Genomic DNA, 23,264 nt, shown 5'->3' with positions numbered 1-23,264 from the left:
GTTACCTACAGTATTTAGATAACATCACATTAGTAGCCCAGATTTTACGGACCATTGAGTATCTACACCATAGATTTTCCCTGAAGCAGTGGCAATCCTTAAAACGAAACATTTGTATGTGATGGGTTTGATATTAAATAGGTCTGCACCTTTAAAGTGTTATTAGCTTGCGTTAGCTATCTGCCTAATCACCGCATGACTCTTTCTAAAAATATCATGATGAAGCCTACTGTTAAGAGATGAGAATCTGTGTATGATGTTAATTGTATAGACTGTTTTAATTTTCTGGAAAGTTGATATGATACTGTATGTGCCACATCAATCTGCAGTCATGCAAAATTACTTCTGGCATTCACAGAGTGAATCATTGGCTATATTAAATGATCTATTTGAACTCCTGTATTGCTAAGTGTTGTTTTGTACATCATTTATTTTTGACATTTAAGTGACAAGAAAGTAAGCAGAAAAAAAACCTACAATGATCACTGATGTGATTTAGGCGGTTCTTTAAAAATAAAAAAAAGCAATAGACATTTTTTAAAAGACATCAGAAAATAAAGCCTTTCCATGGTGCACAATATTACTGAATATTAATAGAGGTATGGGATGAGAATGAAATATATACTTTAATAAGGTGTGTGATGAGAATAAAAAGCGAGGATCAAGGAAATGTGTATTCTTAACATGCTAAGTGGGATTGCATTATTCGATCTTGATCATCTTCAGTTTGAAATGACCCTGTAGTTTGGAGGAAAGCGGATTTCATCGTGTTGTTTAAAGGGACTCTGAAAACTGTCCATCAATGTAATTCTCTGAAAATGGTTTATACTGTAGTTCAGCCCTGAACCCCTACAACAAGACGAACCCTGCTATAGAAAAACTGCAATGAAACTAAAAGATAATATTGTGACTATGTGGGTGACACATTTGAACCCCTATGCTCAGTCCTATGATAGGCAGTCAGCTCATCGCTAAAACAATACAACAACAAAAAATTTTGTTTTAATATATGCAGCCTTTGATTACATTTATTCAAAATGAATTACCTACTGTAAGCTACCGGTCAATTTTTCTCTCCTGTGATCAGTCAGCAAAGATCTTACTTCCCAGGGTTCACTAAATGGCTGCCTTTCAGTTTAATCAATCTTTCAGTCAGTGTAACTCAGCAGCTACAATGTATTCTTATATTACTAAGTTAACATTATCTATTGTTACAGTTTGCCATTCAAATAGCTGGGAATATTGACAACAAATAATCACAAACAGGAAAGTGTTACAAAGACCTTGCACTGATGGGGAAGTGGCTAAAACCTGCTATAGAAATCAAAAAATACTCGGTGTATTAAAACTAATTAAACATTGCATTGAGTTCAATTAAAAAAAATGTAAAATGTTGTACATACAGTATTATCTGATACTACAGAACTATTTAATTTATTTTCTAAAGCACACATGTAGGATATTGCGTGGGTTGCTCCTTTAACAGTCTTCATTCTTCCTTCTAACAATGGGACACAGTGACTTTGTAACCTCTGTGTTATACCCTGTTCATTTATGTAACTGTACTTGTAACCATGTATTATTTATTTTACTCTGTGCCCAGGACATACTTGAAAACGAGAGGTAACTCTCAATGTATTACTTCCTGGTAAAATATTTTATAAATAAAATAAATAAATAAATAATACAGAATGTGTATGGTGCAGTCTTTTTTTCTGTTTACATCATTAGGTCTTCAAGATGTGAGGTGGTGTCAACACCTTCAAAAGATCAACTTTAAACAATGGGAATGTTTTTGTGCTGTGTTGGAGCAAACCGAGTCATCTTGATATATAAATGTAATGTGACTTAAGACATTATTTTTAAAAGTAAAATCTATACTGTACCTTCAGAAGACCATTAACCAAATCCAATATGCATTTCTCTGGACTGGGATAGTAATCCCATCCTCCCTTAGGAAGGTTCTTGTTGAAACTCTTTGCCAGTTCGCGGTCTAAGTAAAACATGATTAAGAAAAGGGAAAAAATATTTTACATTTACATAGTTGATCACTTCATTTTGTTTTACTAATGAAAACATGGAAGAATACACCGAGTATATGGGTCGTGTTATTTTGCTTACTTCTCATAGAAGTGTCTTAGTAATTACAGTATGGGGGCCTCCACACATTGTGCATACTACATGGCAGAGAAACCATACATGCTTAAGTGTTTAAAAACAGCGTAACATGCCTACTATAGCATCACAGTCAACATGAACAGTTAACCATCGATAAACTCCTGTAAACAAAGACGCCCAAAAATATAAAATAAGAAAATTAGAGAAAATATTTAGACTGAAAAAATCTTCACACGGCAAATACTGTAAGTCTTCACACGTCATTATTTTTAATTCCTCACATTTCTGGATTATGAAATTGGATTATGTGACCACTGCACTATGAGAGTTGTGAGGGGGGTGGTAAAAATGCAAGTGCCCCACCGAGGGGATCTGGTAAACTAGATGGATGGATGCTTCCCTACACAGCTAGTTAGCATTGCGTTAGTATTGCAAGCACATTGGCATACAAGGAGTTTGGTAGTTCATAATTAAAAATCCAATATCTACCTGTAGGATAGAGAAAAACTCTAATCAAGACGGATTCCAGAAGGTGAGGAAAACGCTCATCCAGTATTTCTCCATGGATGCATAAGAGCATTTGTTTAGATCTTTTTAAGTGCGTCAGAATGTGCTCCATTCACATTCAACTATATGCTATATACAAAGAGTGCATTGGAATACAAGGGTGTATAATATCTGTGCATGTACAACATATGGGGTGATAGGGTAACCCAATGAGTGTCAGAGTTTATATTTTAGGGTCAGATGGTAAAGGTCCAATCCGATTGGACGCTGTGCCATATGAAAGGATTTTAAAAAAAATGAAGGATGTGATGTCATCTCCAAGGGAGGTACGTCACATCCTTAAAACCACATGGCTAACACGGACAAATCTGAAGCCCTAAATATCTCCCTAACAGAGCCGACCTGGAAATTACTACAAGCCAACTATAAATTTAGATGGAACACCTCCCATATTAAATATCTTGGAATCAAAATAAACAAATTCTTATAACTTGCTCTACCAGGCTAACTATCCCCCGTTATTTAACCAAATTAAAAAGGATCTAGAAACCTGGGATAAACTCCACATATCCTGGTTCGGTAGGATAATCTCTACCAAAATAAATATCCTTCCTAGACTCCTATATTATTTCCAAACCCTCCCCATAGCCATTCCCACGCTTGAGCTTAAAAATGTCCAAACTCAGATATTCAAATTCATATGGAATAACCGAAAGCCAAGCGTCCCAAGAGCAGTTTTATTATCCCCCAGAGAGGGTGGAGTACTGGGGGTCCCGAATGTAACTAAATATTATCAGGCAGCCCAGTTACATCAAGCAGTGACCTGGAACAACAACCCGGCATCGGCATGTTGGCTAGAGATAGAATCATACTATGCGTCCCCGCTGCCCCTGTTAGCGATCCTGTGGGTTCGGAAAGACAGGGAGAAAGGGTCTAGGAGGAACGACCTGGGCGCAATGAGGTGCATGTGGAGCACTTGGCTTAGAAACAAAGGGAAATACGCCCTGTCTACCACAACCTCTCAACTTTCCCCCATCTTTGACAACCCAGAATTCCCACTTGGGTGTTCTCAGAGACAATTCCAACTATTCCGAGACTCCAACATTAGAAGGGTAGCAGACTTGCTGAAGAAAGAGGAAATACTGTCTTTCCAAGAGCTCCGAAACAAATACCAAATTCAAGACCTCAACACATTTAAATTCCTTCAAATCAGGCACTTTATTATAACGCTCTCCCAAAACACCAAATTTCCAAAACCATCCAAATTCGAATCCCTTTGCCTCAAAGGATATTACCAGAAGGGTTTGATCCCTGAGATATATACAGTAGGGGGCTAGGGTCAACAACGGAGAACCCAACCCACGCATACTGCTGCGACACATCTTATTCTAACTTTTGCCCCTAATTGGCCGGGGCTTTACTCCGGCTGGCGCTGAAACTAGACCGCGCGCCAGCCGCATCTCCTCCGTGCACCCCCTCCACTCGCATGACATTTTGCTGCCCCTTCCCGACCCCCTGGCTGCTCCTGCTGTGCCCCTTCTGCTTCCCCGTACCCCCGCTTACCTCAATTCAAACTTCAGGGGTGTCGGGGAAGCCGGGGAAGCCGGGGAAGCCGGGCGCGCCACGTGACTGTGACGTCACAGTGACGTGTGGACATGCCGGGTCACCACGCGGCCCGCACGCATCCTGTCATGCGGGAAATGTTAGAATAGGATGTGTCGCTAGTGTATATGCAAAAGTGGGATGTGGACCTCAACCTGCAGCTAGATATAGAAGACTGGAAGGACGTCTGGGAGGCAGCCTCCAAGACCTCAATCTGTACAATCACCAAGGAAAATATTTACAAAGTTCTATTTCAATGGTACCTAACCCCGAGTAGACTGAGCCAGATCTTCCCCGGCACCACAGACCTGTGCTGGAGAGGATGTGGTCAAAGAGGAGACATGGCCCTTATTTGGTCGTCATGCCCGGAGATCCAGGGGTTCTAATCTAAGATCCAGAAACTATTATGCGACACCTCGGGGCTGGAGATTCCCCTGGACCCTCTGACCTTCCTGCTGGGAAAGCGGGTTGAAGGTCTACCCACCCCCATAACTAGACTTATCTCAGCCCTTCTAATGGCCGCGAGGTGTTTCATTGCGGCTGCGTGGAAACAGGTAAAAGCCCCTTCACAAAACACAGTTATTAAAAGAATCCACACAATCATGATGATGGAAAAATTAACCGCCATGTTTAATCAGAAAACCCCCCAGTTCTACGACACCTGGGGGCCCTGGATCGACCATAGAGGCCCTACCCTCCCATGAAGACCCGACTGTGTCAGACCGCCCGCTCCCCCCCTCCCCTTTTTCCTCCCATGTCCACTGTCTCCCCTAACCCCCCACCGTCAGTCTGTCAACTCCCCCCCTCCCCCCTCCAGTAAGTCCACCCCCCTCCCCCCTCTCCTCCCTTTTCCGACAAAAATTGAAAAAGCTTTATTGGATGCAAAAATGTTATTATGCATGTTATGTATACACAATTATAATGTACTAGTATGTCTTTTTCTCTATCTACAACCAATAAAGGAAAAAGATTGTTAAAAAAAAAAAAAAAAAAACACATGGCTGCCATCACATGACAGGTGTCTTGAGCACTAAAGGACTGTACTGCCAGCAAGACACCAGGAACCAGACCTCTATTCTAGGGCAATGCAGACCCGGCGGGAACCTGCCAGAGCGTGGCCCCCAACGGACACCAACCTTACCCAGAGACGGACATAAAGGGCCCCCTGCTTACAGCTACCTCTTTAGACTTTGGAAAGAGGCTTATCCTCCCAGCCCCACAGATAGGGCCTGGGAAAGTGAGTTAGCCCTTAAAAAGGGATAAGATGTGTATTTATTTGTGTGCTTCCTTAAAATGCATTGCTTAAAGTGACAGGCTGAATAAAAGCCGTGGTTTATTTTTTTTGCCAAATCTGTCTCCCTGGTTTTACCTCTGCACATGTCTCTTACAGTGTTACTGAATGCACCTCCAAAGTGGGAAGATGCTTCAAAATGTGTGAATGTTGTGGACAAATTTGTGACCATTGCAGTACATTAAGTGGCTTCTATTCATGAAGAATCTTTCTTTACTGAAATGTAAAATTTTATGAGAAAGAAGATGGGTATAGGGAGGGAGAGGAGAGAGAGGAGAGCTCTTGCTACAGTCTCGGGAGTGGTGCCAGGGGTAGAAAAGGGGTAAATGGACAAACATACACCTGCCAAAGCAAGTGAAAAAGACCCCTATAGTACCAGCACTCACTCAAACAGTGTATATTGTGTGAAAGATAAAACGTAAACTTTAATGGTATATTCTAATAGATAAAATAGCTTGAGACACAAAACACAGACAAACAACACTTATAACAACTAATCACACAACAAATAAAATGAATATTAAACAGAACACTTCCAAACCTTGGTAGTAGGAATGGTGAACAGAGGGACAGTTCGCCTGTGAACTTCTGACAACCTTACCCAGTAGAAATGATACTAGGGGAGGTATGTCAGACAGGTAGGTGTATAGTGTGTTAAAGCTGGTGTGTAATGATAAAAAAAACCACACACCATATACACCATGCTGTATAGCCACGTAGATTAAACGGTGTTAGGTGTATGTTGTACTAAGGTGTATGCTAGATGGTATAACGGCACCAATAGCAACCAGTAAGTCTTAATATAAATACACTGTCATACAGACCTAAGATAATACAGCATGTAACCAAAACTAAAGATTGGCTAAAATGTTGCCAAATTAGTTATGTTCATAATACAAGCAAGAAATGACATACAAGCCATAACACAGGTTACTAAAACAGTCCTTGTAATAAATGTGTCCGGAACGCAATTAAAAACCTGAATAGTAACAGGATAGGCTACTATGTAGCTTGGTGTACTTAGTACAGTGTAATGTATATACAGAGCAGTATGTGGTCATCCAAATAAATAGCACTTATTAGTGGGATCACAGACTTAAATCTTAGCTATACAGTCCCTTCATATGTTATTAATTGAAGAGACTGTTTCTCTGTTAATCTGTGACAGCTTCACCTGCTACAGTAATACAATATATGTAGCGCAAATGTACCCCTACTCAGCGTGGTGTATTCATGAACACCACAGAATTTAATTAGCTGAGTAGGAAAAGGTACCTCTGTAGTTATAGAGTCATGATATCATGTAGCCCTACTCAGCGTGGTGTATTAATGAACACCACAGGACTTTAGTTAGCCGAGTGGGCAAGGTACCCCAATATACAGATAGAGGGACCTCTTAGAGCTGGCCTCACTAATGGTGGCCACAGGTGGTAACCACTAGTGATAATACTCGTAGTGGTAATAATAATTCAACCAAAGAGTTCCTGTATCCAGCTACCCGCTCCCGCTAATCAGACAAGCAGGATGACATCACAGATGTGCGCCCACCATCTACTGGGTAAGGTTGTCAGAAGTTCACAGGTGAACTGTCCCTCTGTTCACCATTCCTACTACCAAGGTTTGGAAGTGTTCTGTTTAATATTCATTTTATTTGTTGTGCGATTAGTTGTTATAAGTGTTGTTTGTCTGTGTTTTGTGTCTCAACCTATTTTATCTATTAGAATATACCATTAAAGGTATTTATCTTTTTACCATTTTATCTTTCACACAATATACACTGTGTGAGTGAGTGCTGGTACTATAGGGGTCTTTTTCACTTGCTTTGGCAGGTGTATGTTTGTCCATTTACTGAAATGTCAAAGATAAAAAGTTCTTAGAAGTAAAGCTGCAGGTAGAAGAGTGGAAAAGGAGTTCTCCATGTGATAAATGGAAAGACATTTTCACACATTTTGCTGTAAACTCGATCCCTCGTCAGTTCATGAACTTGGTTGTCGAGTTTGCTTTTTGCTTACCAGGAACTAATAGCCCTACTGAATGAGTCGTAAGTCTAGTGAACAGTGTTTGGCCTGAAAAAAAAGCAGCATGAAAGTGGTTACAGATAAAGCAATCATTGTGATAAGAGTGAATTCTAAAGATGAAAGTTGTTTGGCATTTTAGTATAGAGTGTGTAAGATAGACGTTTCCTCAAACAAATTCACTCCACTGATAAGTATAAATAGTTTGAATCCAATTTTTGAAATGTGTGTCAAATTCAAATGTTTGCAAATACTATTTTTGAAGTGCAAAAAAAGTTTCCTAAAAAACATAACTGTTATAATAAATATGCAATTACTGTTGAAAGTGCAAAAAATATATTTCAAATAAATAGTTTTATGATTCTTAAAATGTGCCCTGGTTTGTCACTTGAACAATACCATCTGTTTACCTCCTGTTTGTTACTCTTATGTGCAATTTTTATATTTACTGCTATTTGTTTTATTGTTCTGTTGTACTATGTGTATAATGATTTTACAATAAATCAAAATATAGCCTCAAAACTCTCCTCTCTTTTATCGTTCACCTACTTAATTAAGTAGGTCCTGGCCAATAGGAAGCTGCAAGGGATGATGTCATGGCTTCCTATTGGCCCGCGTAACGCAGGAAATTTAAACTGCTATTATGATACCCCAACTAGTATCTCAGTTATTATTAGTTGTTTTAACCAGAGTGAAGATAGTCTACTGTACATTCGAAAATGTAAGTCAATTGTGCAAATGTACATTTCAGTTATCCTTAAGCTCTAATAATTATTTGGTATGGACAGGACATGTGCCTTTATCTTTTGAAGTAATTATGTTTATTTTTGTTTTTGTTTAATAGTTTACCTGGAAAGGGGTAGAAAGCTTCCACATCTGATGACTTAGTCTTTTGGTAGCTTGGTGAGTGAGATTTACTGGATAATGCATCTAAACTGGAAAGTAGAGACAAAACTGATCCTGCTACTGGCTGCACCTTCTCTGGTGGGCGAGTCTCAGGAATCCACTTTAAAAAAGATATACAAATATTGTAAACATTACTCATTGAGATATGCATACTGTATATGAGCAATGCATTTGGGCTATGTTTGAAACAACGAAAAAGTGCATGCACATGCATAAGAGAATAACCATTTTAGATATGTTATTGAAATCGAGCCATAATGTAATTTGCTGATACTATTTCTACCTTTTATGCCATGAGCTCGTCAATATAAGGACAGTAACAGATGCACAGAACTCGCAGTATAACGTCCAAGCATATTTTGAAACCACAGGGTATAAGACTCATTAATTTGTAAAATGCAGGTGATGATGAAAACTATTCAATCTAATTATAAAAAGTCGGATGGACAATAAACAGAGTTTGAGGAAGAGAAGAGAGCAAGTTTACGTTTGCAGATTTATAACCCACGCAACAACCACTCCCCTTAGCTAGGACTGACCATGTAGCCTCTGAGTGGAATTATTCTCTTTGTTTAACAGAACTTTTGATCGCCACAAACAAACAAACCCCTAGGTGGGAAGCAGAGTGACTCTGGAGCTGAATCGTGTCAATTTCAGCTTCGGGACCCCCTGCTCCCCAAGATACTTATCTCTGAAGGTGATGCCACAGGTTTAAAAGTCCTGGCCAATAGGAAGCTGCAAGGGATGATGTCATGTCTTCCTATTGGCCCGCTTATCACAGGACATTTAAACTGCCATTATGATACCCCAACTAGTATCTCAGGAAGCTGGGGGTAGAGTGAATTTCAGCTTGGAGCTGATATTAATGCGGTTCAGCAGCGGAGACCCCTGAATCAATCCTATAAAAAAAATCAAAGCAAGAGTGCTGCTTTAAGTAGTTAGCCATTTTATATACATTGTATATATAAGTAAGAATAGTATAGTAAGTAGAAAAAAAGCCAGCATTCTCAGATTTTCAAAATGAGTTACAAAATTATTTTGTAGGCAAAATAAATTTGTAAAGAATTTAGAAAATAATCTGAGTGCTGACATCTTTTACTTTCTTTTACTTACTTACATGTACTTAAATTCACAGATTCCCAACAAGCTCTGAGAAACCCCAACTATTACCGTGTGTGTGTGTGTGTGTGTGTGTGTGTGTGTGTGTGTGTGTGTGTGTGTGTGTGTGTGTGTGTGTGTGTGTGTGTGTGTGTGTGTGTGTGTGTGTGTGTGTGTGTGTGTGTGTGTGTGTGTGTATATATATATATAAGTGTCCAAAGGAGTGCTAGTGAGCATGGCTAAATGTATACAACAAAAAAACAAACAAAGATGCCCAAAAATACACAGTGCAATACCTATATATTCTCTTGAAAAGGGTCATTTAGTTTAACCCTTTGGCCAAAGCATCTTAAGCCTGCTGCCACTTTCAAGGCATGACCGTTAGCAGGTCCTAACACTCCTTGGGTTAAAATTCTTATTTACCTATATAATTACAGGAAGAATGATCAGCATTGGATCTGTCGTAACCCAGCAAAATGAAACTGACCTGCAAACTTGAAATGTGGGGAGGGGCAAGATTAAACCTTGGGGAGAGTGGCCACTACCTCCCAAAAGCAGGTGAGACCAGCTGCACATAGTTCATAAATACACAGATTCCCAACAAGCTCTGAGAAACCCCAAACATTACCAAATTATATATATATATATATATATATATATATATATATATATATATATATATATATATATATATATATATATATATATATATATTATATATACATTGGATGTGTTTTATGGCTAGAGGTGTCAAAAGGTTCCTGAAAGCAAGTGATGTAAGAGTGTGTGTGTGTATCTGTGTGAATATAAGGGAATGGAGAGCCCACAGTATATATATGGGCTCTCCATTCACTTATATTCACACAGATACACACACACACACACTCTTACATCACTTGCTTTCAGGAACCTTTTGACACCTCTAGCCATAAAACACATCCAACCAGGGGAAGGACAAGCACAGATAACATTCCAAGAGACACTGTTTTTAAGTATACCTTTTGCTTGCTTCATTCATTGTAACATCGCCGGAAGAAGAGATCAGTGTATTTTGAAAGCTCGCACAAATAAAAGCATTTCGTTAGCCACAGAACGGTATTATCTATTTATTTTTTGATTATTGAAGCTCGGCTAACACGGTACTGATACCTCTACATGTATATATATATATATATATATATATATATATATATATATATATATATATATATACTTCCACAGCCATGGGGCCCTTAAAATTTTAAATTCCGATTTTTATTTATTATATGTTTGCTTTTTGGGCTTGTAGCCCACAAAGGCCTGACAGCCAGTCCCTTGTTGTGTTTGCTCTATTCCCTCCCATCTTCCCATTACCTCTCTAAGAAATGGTAGTGAGAGGAAATACCATGCTGCCTAAAGGGAGTAAAAACCACAAGAATGTTTGTTCTTGCAGTGTTCCCTCTCGAACATCTGTAGTCAGCACAAGACTTCAAATGACTTAATTGCATTAATGTTGGAACATTTTTAATTTATGTTTCACTCTCACAGGCTGCAATTTCAGCTACATTTTATACAGTAGGAAGAAATTCACTCTACATGGATGGTAATATAGTACATTAAAATAGAACTTATGTATATGCATTAGTCAAGAATGTTATACACTATTATTCTTTAGTTTAGAGAAAGAATGTATTATTCTTTAGACTTGACATGAGTAAACTTCCATATCAATATAAGATTAATACCTGGAAGGGAACAGAGCAGACGACCTTGTCATCACCATGCTGAAGCTGGCAGGAGCGTTCCCATGTGAACAAGATATCATGCGTTATCAACTTCCACAGTAGGTCCAATACCTATAGTATGAAGAAATGCAACATACTGTAATAACTTAAGGGTGTCATATTTACGCAGTTTTAAAAGTTGTTTATTTTTAAAAATAACAATAAAAATTGAAGTACAGTACTCTACTGCTTACTGAGTCTAATTAAATCAAGTTATTACTGATAGATACTGTAAGTGTATTATTGCTACAACACATTTGACCTCTAATGTTGGTAGAGTTTTTTTCTCAGTGAGTTTGTTGAACATGATTTTAGAAGCGTCACATGTTCTATCTAGCATACATGCAATTATTACCAACAAATTATACTAAAGAAATTACCTGTTACCATATTTTATGGTAAATACATTTACCAACCCCCACTAATGTTTTTTTTTAAATGAAGATTTAACAAGTTGTATCATAGAACAGCGGTGCGCAAAGTGGGGGGCGCGGCGTTGCAGGGGCCCTGCTTTCTTCCCCAAGACATTTAAATTAAATGCCAGGGGATCACGTGAGGCCTCTACAACTCTAAACTTACCTTGTCTCTGCCAGCGTCAGGACTCGTGTCCATGGCAACGCGGCGTCATTTGATGCTGTGCGAGGTAAGGGGGGGGCGCACAATCGGAGGTGAAGAGGCAGAGGTGACACAGTAAAAAAAAATTGCGCCCCCCTGTCATAGAAAGTAAAACAGGTTTCCTCTATTATTTTGTACCAGAAATTTGGATTACTTTACTGTATGATGGGAAAATATTGCTGTGATGGAAGCAACATGAAAAAATGTATGGCCTTGGGATCCATTTCCCCCAGAAATTACCCATTTTCATATTTCTAAATGTATTAACATTTTTACTTAAAAATGCCAAAAGGAAACAATCCAGGTACTTCCGTTTAACCCCTTCATTACCTTAGCGGTTAGCCACTAAGGTAATGAAGCTACTTTTATTATTTTTATTACATAGTATTGAAGCAGGGAGGGTCCCCGGAGCTGAACCACATTAGTTTCAGGTCCGGGGCTCCTCTGCTTCCCCAGATACAGGCCCAGGTATTGAATGCCCGTATCAACTGCACATCGCGTCACATGACCGGGACATTTAAAAGTGCAGATCCCGCCCCACCCCACATCGTCTCCTACGCAGGTGGTTTCCCGCCGAAGTTGAGCAAAACGCTACGCACTGCAGAGGAACAGAGGCTCCCCAAAATAGGTCTGATCCACCAGGCTGAAACACTACAGATGAGAGGTAAGTTCACACTACCAGAATGCCTCTAACCTTTATCTCACACAATGCCAAAGGGCTAAACTGCCCCCGCAAACGTAAGATATCACTCACTGACTACAAAAGAAAGAGGGCAGATTTCGTATTACTCCAAGAAACACACTTTAGCACCACCAGCTTCCCCAAATATTTTGATAAACAATTTAAACAGGTGTATTTATCCTCTGCATCAGAGAAAAAACACAGAGTGGCAATACTGATCCATAACAGAGTGGGGCTGGTGGTGGATAAGGTAAAAACAGATCGAGAGGGCAGGTTTCTGCTGATTACAGGGTCCATAAACGCACAGCCAATAACGGTTGTCACAATATACGCCCCAAGTGGACACGACCCAGACTTTTTTACAAAAACGTTTGATACCATAAGAAAATACAGTACAAGGCGCTATAATCATAGGCGGGGATCTCAACACTGTGCTAAATGCATCACTGGACAGATCAGGCCCCCCCAGACAAAGAACAACGCCACGACCCTTAGCCCTGGAACAAGGTTTAAAAGATCTACAGTTATTAGATGTCTGGAGAGAGATGCACCCACTAGACAGAAATTACACCTTCTACTCCCACCCCCATGACTCATTTAGCAGAATCGACTACTTCTTTGTCTCTAGTAGACTGGTCCCCGTGATCGCCCATACCGGGATCCATGATATTTCATGGTCAGATCACGCACCCATTGAGCTACGGTGCACACAGATAGGGCTGGAAAGGCCAGGAGCAAATTGGAAACTAAACGAATCCCTCCTAAAGATCCCTGATTTGGAGGGAAAGATCGGAGAGGCGATCAAATATTTCTTTAAAGAAAATGAAGGTAGCGTTCGCTCTCACATAACCCTCTGGGGGGCACATAAAGCAACACTGAGGGGGGTTTTGATTAGCCTTGCGGCCAAAAAGAAAAGGGAAAGCAACGCAAAAATTATTAAAGAACAGACAGATTTAAAGCAGTTATGGGAACAACACATGCGCTCCCCGAATGTAGCCACTCTCCAACAAATTAAAGATACCCAGATTAAACTGAACCTACTCCTCACCTCCCAGGCCGAGAAATTGTTAAGTTGGTCAAAGAGAAGATTTTTCGAGAAAGCAAACAAACCAGATACCATGCTGGCTAACATGATTAATTCTAAAACAAATAACTATAACATTCAAACCCTGCGCCGGGAATCAGGAGGGGTCACGGCCAATCCCAAACATATAGTAGGGGAGTTTAAATCCTTCTACGAAAAATTATACGATGGGGAAAAGGTATCCCGATCTGCCAGTACGACCGAGGCCCTACGGGATTTCCTGAGGAACTCGAATCTACCTGGTTTGAGCGAGTCGGATAGAGGTAATAGAAAGTGATTTCACAACCAAGGAATTATCAGAGGTTATTAAAAACCTAAAACCCTCTAAAGCCCCGTGTCCCGACGGATATTCAAATCTTTACTATAAGAAATTCAGGAAACAATTGGCCCCATACCTTCTCCGTATGTTTAATCAAGTGTTAAGCGGTATCCCCTGTCCCAGCCAGATGCTCCAGGCGTCCATCTAGGTAATACACAAGAAAGGAAAAGACCCCCAGGACTGTAAAAGCTACAGACCAATATCCCTGATTAATTCGGACATTAAAATTTACGCTAAATTACTGGCCAACAGATTAAGTCTTATCCTACCCAGACTGGTGCACCCAGATCAAGTCGGGTTTATTCAGGGTCGACAAGCGTCAGAGAACACCCGACGAATCATTGACCTGAAAGAAATAGCCAACTCCAAATCAATACCAATTATGGCGCTCAGTCTGGATGCGGAAAAAGCGTTTGATAGGATAGACTGGCCATACCTGGAGGCCACGCTTAGAGCATTTGGCATGGGAGACAAACTGATAAAAGCTGTATTCGCTCTCTACTCAGCCCCGTCGGCTAGGGTTATCCACCAGGGATTTGCCTCAGACCACTTCCAAATTAAGAGCGGAATGAGACAGGGATGCCCGCTCTCTCCCCTCCTCTTTGCGATGAGTATGGAGCCATTAGCGGCCCAGATACGAGACAGCAAAGATATCACGGGTATTGACATTGAAAGCCAGTCGCATAAGGTGGCACTATATGCGGATGATGTATTCCTGACAATATCTAAACCTCTTACCTCTCTACCAAACCTGTTCGATCTGCTCGGACGATTCAACAGGGTCTCCGGGTTCAAAATAAACCAGAGCAAATCCGACGCTCTAAACATAAATCTCCCCAAGCATTTGGAAAAACTGATCACCATAAATTTTAATTTTAAATGGCAACAACATCAATTAAATACCTAGGCATCAACGTCACCAAGAAATATAGCACAATATACCAAGCAAATTATCCCAGACTGATGCGGAATGTGAGAGAGGACATCAAGAGGTGGGCCACATATAAAATTTCATGGATTGGTAAAATCCATTGTGTTAAAATGAACTTGCTACCGCGCCTTTTATATCTCTATCAAACCCTCCCGGTGCCTGTAGGATTGAAGGATACTCTCTCGCTCCAATCCGAGATAGATAAATTTATCTGGAGAGGAAAGAAGGCGAGGGTAGGCAAACAAATCATGCGCAAACAAACCGGGGCAGGTGGGCTCGCGGTACCTTGTTTGTTGTCCTATTGCAAAGTGGCTCAATTATGTCAAATAGTTCAGTGGCATTCTAACCCAGACTCCAAAAGATGGGTCTCTCTAGAAAAAGAAGTTTGCTCCCCCGTGGAGCTGGAACATCTGATTTGGTACCCCAAAAAGGTGAGAGTAGGCGCCAAATTGCCGCTATCTTCAATGACCAACTCGCTCTCGGTTTGGGAGGTCACTAGGCTTAAATGTACATTGACCCATAGGGCATCGGGCATGACGCCACTGTGGGACAACCCACTTTTTGCTCCGGGCCAGTCAGTGCAGAATTCACTATCTGGAAACAAAAAAACATCAAGAGATTGGTAGACCTGGAAGGTAGACGAGGCATACAAACATTCGATCTACTTAAATCTGACCAAGATATCCCCAATGCCGAGTTCTTTAGATACCTCCAGATCAGGGCATTCTACCAGAATGTCCAGCCGCATACCCCCATGACAAATTTTGAAAAGCTCTGTCGATCAGGGACATCCACAGCGGGACTCACATCGCAGATGTACAAAGAGGTGACCGGTTCAAGCGCGACTGTGACGAACAAAACAGGATATATGACTAATTGGGAGAAAGACTTAGGAGAGGAACTGGAGCTGGAGGAATGGACAAAGATTGTAACAACGACATCCAAAAGCTCCATGTGCACAACCTTAAGGGAGAACGCATATAAGGTTATGATGCGCTGGTACCACCCCCCCACAAAACTAGCTAAATTTCTGCCCAGTTACTCCACATTGTGTCCTAGACAATGTGGACAGCAGGCAGATCTGTTACACATGCTGTGGTCTTGTCCCGAGATGGTCCCAGTCTGGGATTCAATTAAAGACTGGTTGAATAAGATTACAGGTAAACCCATACCATTTGACCCATGGCTGTTCCTTCTGAACAGGCCAGATGAAGGGTTCACCAGAGGAGAGAATAAACTAATAGCTCACTTTGCTATGGCGGTTAGAGGGGAGATCGCAGCACGCTGGAAACAGAATGAAATTCCATCAATTACTAAAATTCGGAACCGAATTTGGTCAGTTTGCCAGATGGAGAAGTTGACAAGTTTGGTCAACAACACTGGTACAAATTTTCTAAAAGTCTGGCTACCATGGTTAGCCGAAACAGACACCCCGGGGGTGGAGAGGGCCACAATCTGGAACTGATAGAGGAAAATGCGTTCTCCCTTGAACGTGGACCCAGGAGAATTGAACAGGACAGAACATATCAGTTCACATTACGCCCCCAGAGAATACCTAGAGAACAGCAGACAGGGACAGGAAGGTGAATTAGGACCGGTATAAGGGGAGCACACTGACTCCCCGGAGGCAGAGAGCCAGCTGGAGCACGACAGAGGCAGAGCCACAGTAGGAGAAACCCACATATCCCCATCCCCCACACACACCCCCTTCCTTCTTTTCCCCCCTATCCCGGGGACTATAGGTACGTCTGTTTGTCTGCCCGGTTTGTCTGTAATTGTAGGTCCTCACACATATTGGGGTTACATACGTTGCATGCCGATCTTGTATTATGTTATCAACATATATACTGTATGTACATGATATATGAACAAAATAAAAACTTAAGTTGAAAAAAAAGTGCAGAACAAACCGGCAATCCATACCGAGGCCCTGTAAGTCAGGAAACAGGGGGTCCCAGGGGCTTAAATGAATGCGGTTCAGCTCCGGAGACACCTGCTTCAATACTAAGTAATAAAAATAAAATAAAAGCAGATACGCAGAGAAAGGGACTGTTGGAGATGCGCAGAGAGAGTAGCTGCTTCTGTCTGCTCTTTCTGCGCAGCTGTTCCAGACTAGTGGAGCCGGTAAGATTAATACAGCGGGAGTCCCATTCAGAAACAGGGACCCCCGCATTGTTAATCCTGATGGTAATTTCCCCCCTGCTCTGCACTTGGCTGTGAACACTCCACGTGTGGTCTGCGGTTCACCAGCACATGAGCGGGGCAGGTTGGAGATACAACTGACTACATCTGTAGATTAGGATGAAGAAAGATGTATAGCCATTGAGTTCAACATTCTAATTGCATCAGAGTGGACACACTCATCCTTTATTTCTAGTTATATAGTTCCAGAGAAAAGCAAACAAACAAACAAACAAATAAAAAAAACAGTGAGACATCTGCCAATTACGTCTCATAATAGAGACACTTCTTCCTGACTCTATTATAGCACTCAGATTTAAGATGATTCTAACCATGGAGTCTTCCCTTTTCAGCTTTAACTTCCAGTCCATAAAAGCCCCACTCTTCAGTCTTTTCAGTTAGCCATGAGCCATAGTTGATGGGCAGCCATGCCTGATGGTGCCCCCCCCCAACTCTCCCTACCCCCCTTCTGGTTTGCTATTGGACGTGAGGGGTTAGGCATGGACACGTGTAAAAGGGAAAGGGTAGAGCTAAGGTATATGGTTTGAGGCTTTGGGGGTTGTACATTCCTTACCGCAGCAGAGGATTTTACTACCACCCTCCCTGTTTTGGTTTAGCAACAACATTGCTTTGTTATGGTAGTACGATAGTTTACAGGTTTGTGGGTCTTGACAGTGTGTTGGTTTGTGGTTTTTATCTATACTGTACAGTACTTTAAAAAAAAAGGAACAAAGGAAAGAGAGAAAAAGAACTGAAAGAGACAAACAAAGTAGAGGTATGTTACTTCAGGGTTTCATTCTCAGTTGTTTAATTGTCACAGCTGGCTGGGGTTTTGGGGGGTACCAGACTGGGACCAGGTGCAGGTGGTGGTTAATGCCTTTGTGACTTTGGAGAGGTGACATAAAGCCCGGTGTGGATATCAAGAAGTGGGTGTAATAATAAGGCGGAACATACTATGGTGGCGGAGCCAGTGATCCCGCCAGCAGATGGGTGACGAGTCATGTATGCATGGGCTCAGGGAGTAGTGCAATCAGGGGGTGTGCAAGGGTGCATTTGCAGCCCCCAAGAATTGCTATCACACTTACAGAGGTCCCGCACTCCTCCCCACAGCAATAAAATTGATTTCCGTGGGAGAGGGCGGACCTCTGTAAGAAAGTTGCCCTCCTCCGTCCGCATCGCGGCGTTGGATGACGATGTGTCATCATCTCATAGCGACATCACGTGGCAACGCATTGCCATGACAACACGCCATCACTTGCCACAGGAACATCACATGGTGACGCATTGACATGACAACGCACCACTCTGTGATGATGCGACTGCACCCCCCATAATCAGATTTTCTGATTGCGCCCCTGGGTTCAAGACATTTATTTATAAAATGTTTTACCAGGAAGTAATACTTGAATATGAGAGGTAACTCAATGTATGTACTGGGCACAGAGTTATGATGACAAATACATGTTACAAATACATAGTTACATTAAATGACCAGGATTAAGTGAACATAGCCATGGGTAGTCTGGCATAATTCAGTTAATTGGTTATGAGAATGGTTATAGGTTGAGTTTAATAAAAGTGATGTACAGAAAAGCCCGGGCGCTACCTCAAAAGATTGACTAATGGGGTGATACAATTCTAGTGACAGAACAATACAACCTTAAAGGGTACTTTAAGGTCCCCTCTACTTCCGATTCTCTTCCCGCTGCTCAAACCCCAAAGAGGACCTATCCAGGATCCTTAGTGATATAGGGAAACAAATAAAAAATGGGGGAGCACAGGTTGAGGGACTATACAGACGTTTATAAAACTGCACGGTATAGAGCTGTGAGTTGAAGTTTAGTAAGGTGTGCAATAACGTAAACACTTACACGGCCTTGTGTAAATGCTTTCACATCAAGGTGTCTTTGCTTTAGGTGTCTTCTCTCCGGTGTTCTTTCCGCTTAATACTTTTCTTCTCCTCTGTTGTGTGGTTGAGTGTTCCTGGTCTTCTCCACACGGATGATTAGCGATGTTGTCCTCAGGATTAAATGAAACGAGAACAAATAGCGTAAGGAACAATACAGGAAATAAAATAAAATATAGCTGGGGTAAACAACTGTATTAAAATCAAAAAAGCAGATGATTACTGCATCCACTCACACGGGCAAGCGTGAGTGATCTCTGGAGGGAGGTATCTTTTAAGGCACCTAACTGCAGGGCTGTCACATCCCCCACCTGCTCCTTTATACCATATAGGTAGGGAAAGAAGGGGTAATGGGGCGGAGGTTGATTTAAAATGTAATCCCGTAAGGTTAATGATAGACTCACACGGCCATGTGTGAGTATAAACTCTGATTGGTATCTCTTCTCCCCTCACTGGAACTTCAAATCCAAACCTTCAACTTAGTTTGTTGAACCGCTCAAATAGTGCCTGGATCACACGATGATACACAAGGGTGCAGAGGTAGAAAAGCGTGATACTTTATTAACAACAACGGGACAAAGTCCTAACAAAACATTTAAAAAAGCACTTAGTCAAAATGACTCAAGAGCTAGGTGTGCATAGACACAGCCAGTCCATCTGAAAATGTTTGTGCAGGATACTCAAGTGCGCAGCTAACTCTCCGCGTCCGGTTGGTCTGCTGTGCTCCTGCCTCCTGCTTCCGACGGTGGCTGTAGTGGTAAAAAAAAGTCTCAGGGATACTAGCAACGCGTTTCGCCCTTCTTGGGCTTCCTCAGGCTCCGTAGAAAGGTATGGCTGGGGTCATAGCCTTATGTAGGGATCCCACAGCCAATCCGATCCTCTCCCTGAGTCCCTCCTTTGCTTCAGTGACGTGTCCCTCTTGAATCCTCTCAGCTGTCACTTCTCGGGGATAACGAGTGCTCCCAAGTTGCGCTCTCACTCTGTAGCATTACGGCACATAATGGAGCACTTACATGACGAATTCATAAATAAATAAATATATGTGTTCACGGTGTCAGCACAGATTTTCAAATCTCTGGAACAGATGTTCTGCTTTGAGAGTGGTTTAGTGCACAAACCCTCTAGTTAGGTACAGTGGTTAACATGTTTCTTAGTTTCTCACCGGGGTACACATGGTGATAACAGAGATAGTTAGTATAAAAGCACATACAGATATATAATTATAATTATATCACACTTGTTCATAGTGAACAGACATGGATGTTCAATTTGATACTAAAAACTATTAAAAATTGTTATGAATAGTAAAATACTAAATATAAAATCCTAAACATTAATAAAACATACTACATTTGAGTACTTAAAATACATACTTTTATTGTGACTTTAATTAAAATGTTTTAAAAAAAACTAAGACATGGATATGGTCTTACAGACTTTGGATTGTTATCTCTGCTGGGAAGTGTCATCTGGAATAAAACATGACAAAAAATAAAATCAATGGCTTATATCTGAATGGGTATAGGGTGCTGCCCAACTTAAATCAGTTGGAGTAGCTGATGTCTATATAATAAGCATACCTTAACATTTATAAAAACCGACGTGTCTCCAAATGTTGTGTGTCCTGCGAGACATACTGTACCTAGATGAATGCCCCCAGGTCTATGTCTATGTTCAGACCTTTCGGATTTAGGGTCTTCAACTTATAGATCCAGTATGTCTCGCGCTGGCAAAGTTTCAGGAGTCTATCCCCCCCTCTCCAGTGTGGGTCTACTTTCTCGATCCCCTTATAACTTAATCCCTCAGGATTACCTCCATGGCATAGGCTGAAATGCCTAGAGACGTTGTGTGTCATTACCTGCCTGCGTATGTTGCCCAAGTGCTCCAGTATCCGGACCCTAAGTGGTCTTGACGTGCGACCCACATACTGGAGACCACAAGGGCAGGCGAGCAGATAAACCACATACTCACTTCTACAGTTTATCATCTGCTTAATCTTAAAAGTTTTTTTGGTGGTGTTTGAGCTAAAAGTTGCTTTCTCCCCCTTTACTGCTTGTTACAGGCTTTACAATCTTGGCATCCAAAGAAGCCTATCGGAGGGGGTAACCACTGCTTCTCATTTGGAGTCTTAATTCTCCTAAAAGTACTAGGCGCTAATTTTGCCTTAATGGACTGTGCTTTCCTAAAAATAACCCTGGGTATGTCTGGAATGTGTCCATTTAGGATTGGATCCTTTTGGACCACATGCCAGTGCTTATGTATGATGTCCCTTACTTTGTTTGCTTCCATGCTATATGTGGTAATAAAAGCTGAGTTAAAATTACTCTCGTTGGTCTTTATTTGTGTTTTCAACAGATCATCTCTAGGGATAGCTTCCAGTTTTTTTGCCGCTTCACTTAAAATTCTAGGTTGGTATCCTCTCTCGAGGAATTTTTCTTCTAGCGTGTGTGAGACTAGCAGGTATGAACCTTATGATAGGAGACACCAATATAGAAGAGAGACTTGGAGTCAAGAAAGAGCACGGGATTGGGATAGACACCATTATTACGAGAGAGAGGGAAGGAGGGTAAGGGAGGAAAGAAGAGATAAGTATCATTGGAGGGACACAAGAGAAGAACATAGAGATAGACGGGATAGATCCAGACCGAGGAGGGACGAAGAGAGGAAACAGAGGCACACCAGCAGATCCCCAGTGAGGAACCCAGTTTGGGAGAGAACTAAGCAGGATACTGCGGTATCTTTTTTAGACCAAAGTCCCCTGCAGGGACCACTTTTACAGAAACAACAGGAGATACTCACAGACAGGGGCACGGAGGAAAGCAACAGAGGGGAAAAAAGAGAAAGAGAGGACAGAGAGGGAGAAGGAAGCAAATCAAAAAAAGCAGCAAAGTAGGAGGAGTATTTAATATAAGCAAAGTCACACTGAACCAAACACAGGTTGATCTAATAGCCAGGGGCTTAAATTTTGCACCAGCGACAAAACCTAGTGGCTTTAGTATGTTCCTAGATGCAAACAAATTTCTCAGACAGCTCACAATTAAGCGTTTTTTCCTAAATAAGGATGCCCAAAGTAGGGAAATAACGGGAGCTATGCAGGACATACAACTTGTGAACAATGTAGAAGACAGTTTCGTCCATTCAAAACTAAGGGAGAAGTCAAAGTTCAACCCAAGTGGCAGTAAGGGGCATTACTTGGAGGTATACCATCAATTAATTGCAGATGACCTTGAGAAGTTGACTGAGAGCTCAAAAAAACTCAAAGATAACCTCAGCAAAGAGGAGAAGGAAGCCCTTAAGGTCCTAATGGATGACAAGTCCATCACCATCAAACCAGCAGATAAAGGTGGAGGAGTGGTGGTGATGGACACTGAATATTATCTACAGGAAGCAGGGAGAATTTTAGGGGATGAGAAAACTTATCAAAAACTGTTAAGCGACCCTACAAAACAATTAAAAAAAGAACTAGATGTGATTCTAGACAGAGGGAAAAGTCTAGGAATATTAACCACGAAAGAATGGGGCTATATACAAAAGGAAAACCCAATTTTACCAGTGTTTTATTATCTACCGAAAATACATAAATGCTTGGAAACCCCCCCTGGGAGACCGATAATATCCGGCATTGGGTCCCTTACACAGAACCTATCAGAATATGTAGACTTCTTCCTTCAAAAATACGCGACTGCAGGCAAATCCTATTTAAAGGACACGACCCAGGTCCTAAACATATTAAAGGAAATTAATTGGCAGGATGATTTTATACTGGGTACATGTGACGTCAAAGCCCTGTATACATGTATAAGACATTTAGACGGCATAGAGGCAGTATCCAGAGTAATGTCCAAAGACACTCTTATCAAAAAGGAACAAGGCACTTTCATTTTAGACAGTATTAATTTTATTTTAGGACACAATGCCTTCTGGTTTAATGACGATTTGTTCCTACAACTTTGCGGGACCGCGATGGGCACGCGGTTCGCCCCAAGCTTTGCCAATATTTTTATGGCAAACTGGGAGGAGAATACAATATGGGCAAACAATCCCTTTAGTGCTAATCTGGTAATCCTGAGGGATTAAGTTATAAGGGGATCGAGAAAGTAGACCCACACTGGAGAGGGGGGGATAGACTTCTGAAACTTTGCCAGCGCGAGACATACTGGATCTATAAATTGAAGACCCTAAATCCGAAAGGTCTGAACATAGACATAGACCTGGGGGCATTCATCTAGGTACAGTATGTCTCGCA

The 23,264-nt window shown here is 41.3% G+C and overlaps 1 protein-coding gene across 3 annotated transcripts in view; it reads right to left on the bottom strand.

The window, feature by feature from the left end:
- The window catches only part of LOC142495268 (uncharacterized), a 228,965-nt gene that overhangs the window by 142,286 nt on the left and 63,415 nt on the right, over positions 1–23,264 (bottom strand). For all 3 annotated transcript variants that reach the window (XM_075600499.1, XM_075600500.1, XM_075600501.1), the window contains 3 exons: positions 11,262–11,372; positions 8,383–8,539; positions 1,887–1,993 (listed from right to left, as the gene is read on the bottom strand). In XM_075600499.1, coding sequence (XP_075456614.1) covers positions 1,887–1,993; positions 8,383–8,539; positions 11,262–11,372 — 375 coding nt within the window. The remainder of the gene's footprint in view (positions 1–1,886; positions 1,994–8,382; positions 8,540–11,261; positions 11,373–23,264) is intronic.

Source organism: Ascaphus truei, chromosome 5 (genome assembly GCF_040206685.1).
Source record: "Ascaphus truei isolate aAscTru1 chromosome 5, aAscTru1.hap1, whole genome shotgun sequence".
NCBI lineage: Eukaryota > Metazoa > Chordata > Amphibia > Anura > Ascaphidae > Ascaphus > Ascaphus truei.
Note: the sequence above shows the minus strand (reverse complement) of the source record. Positions and strands in the feature narration are given on the sequence as shown.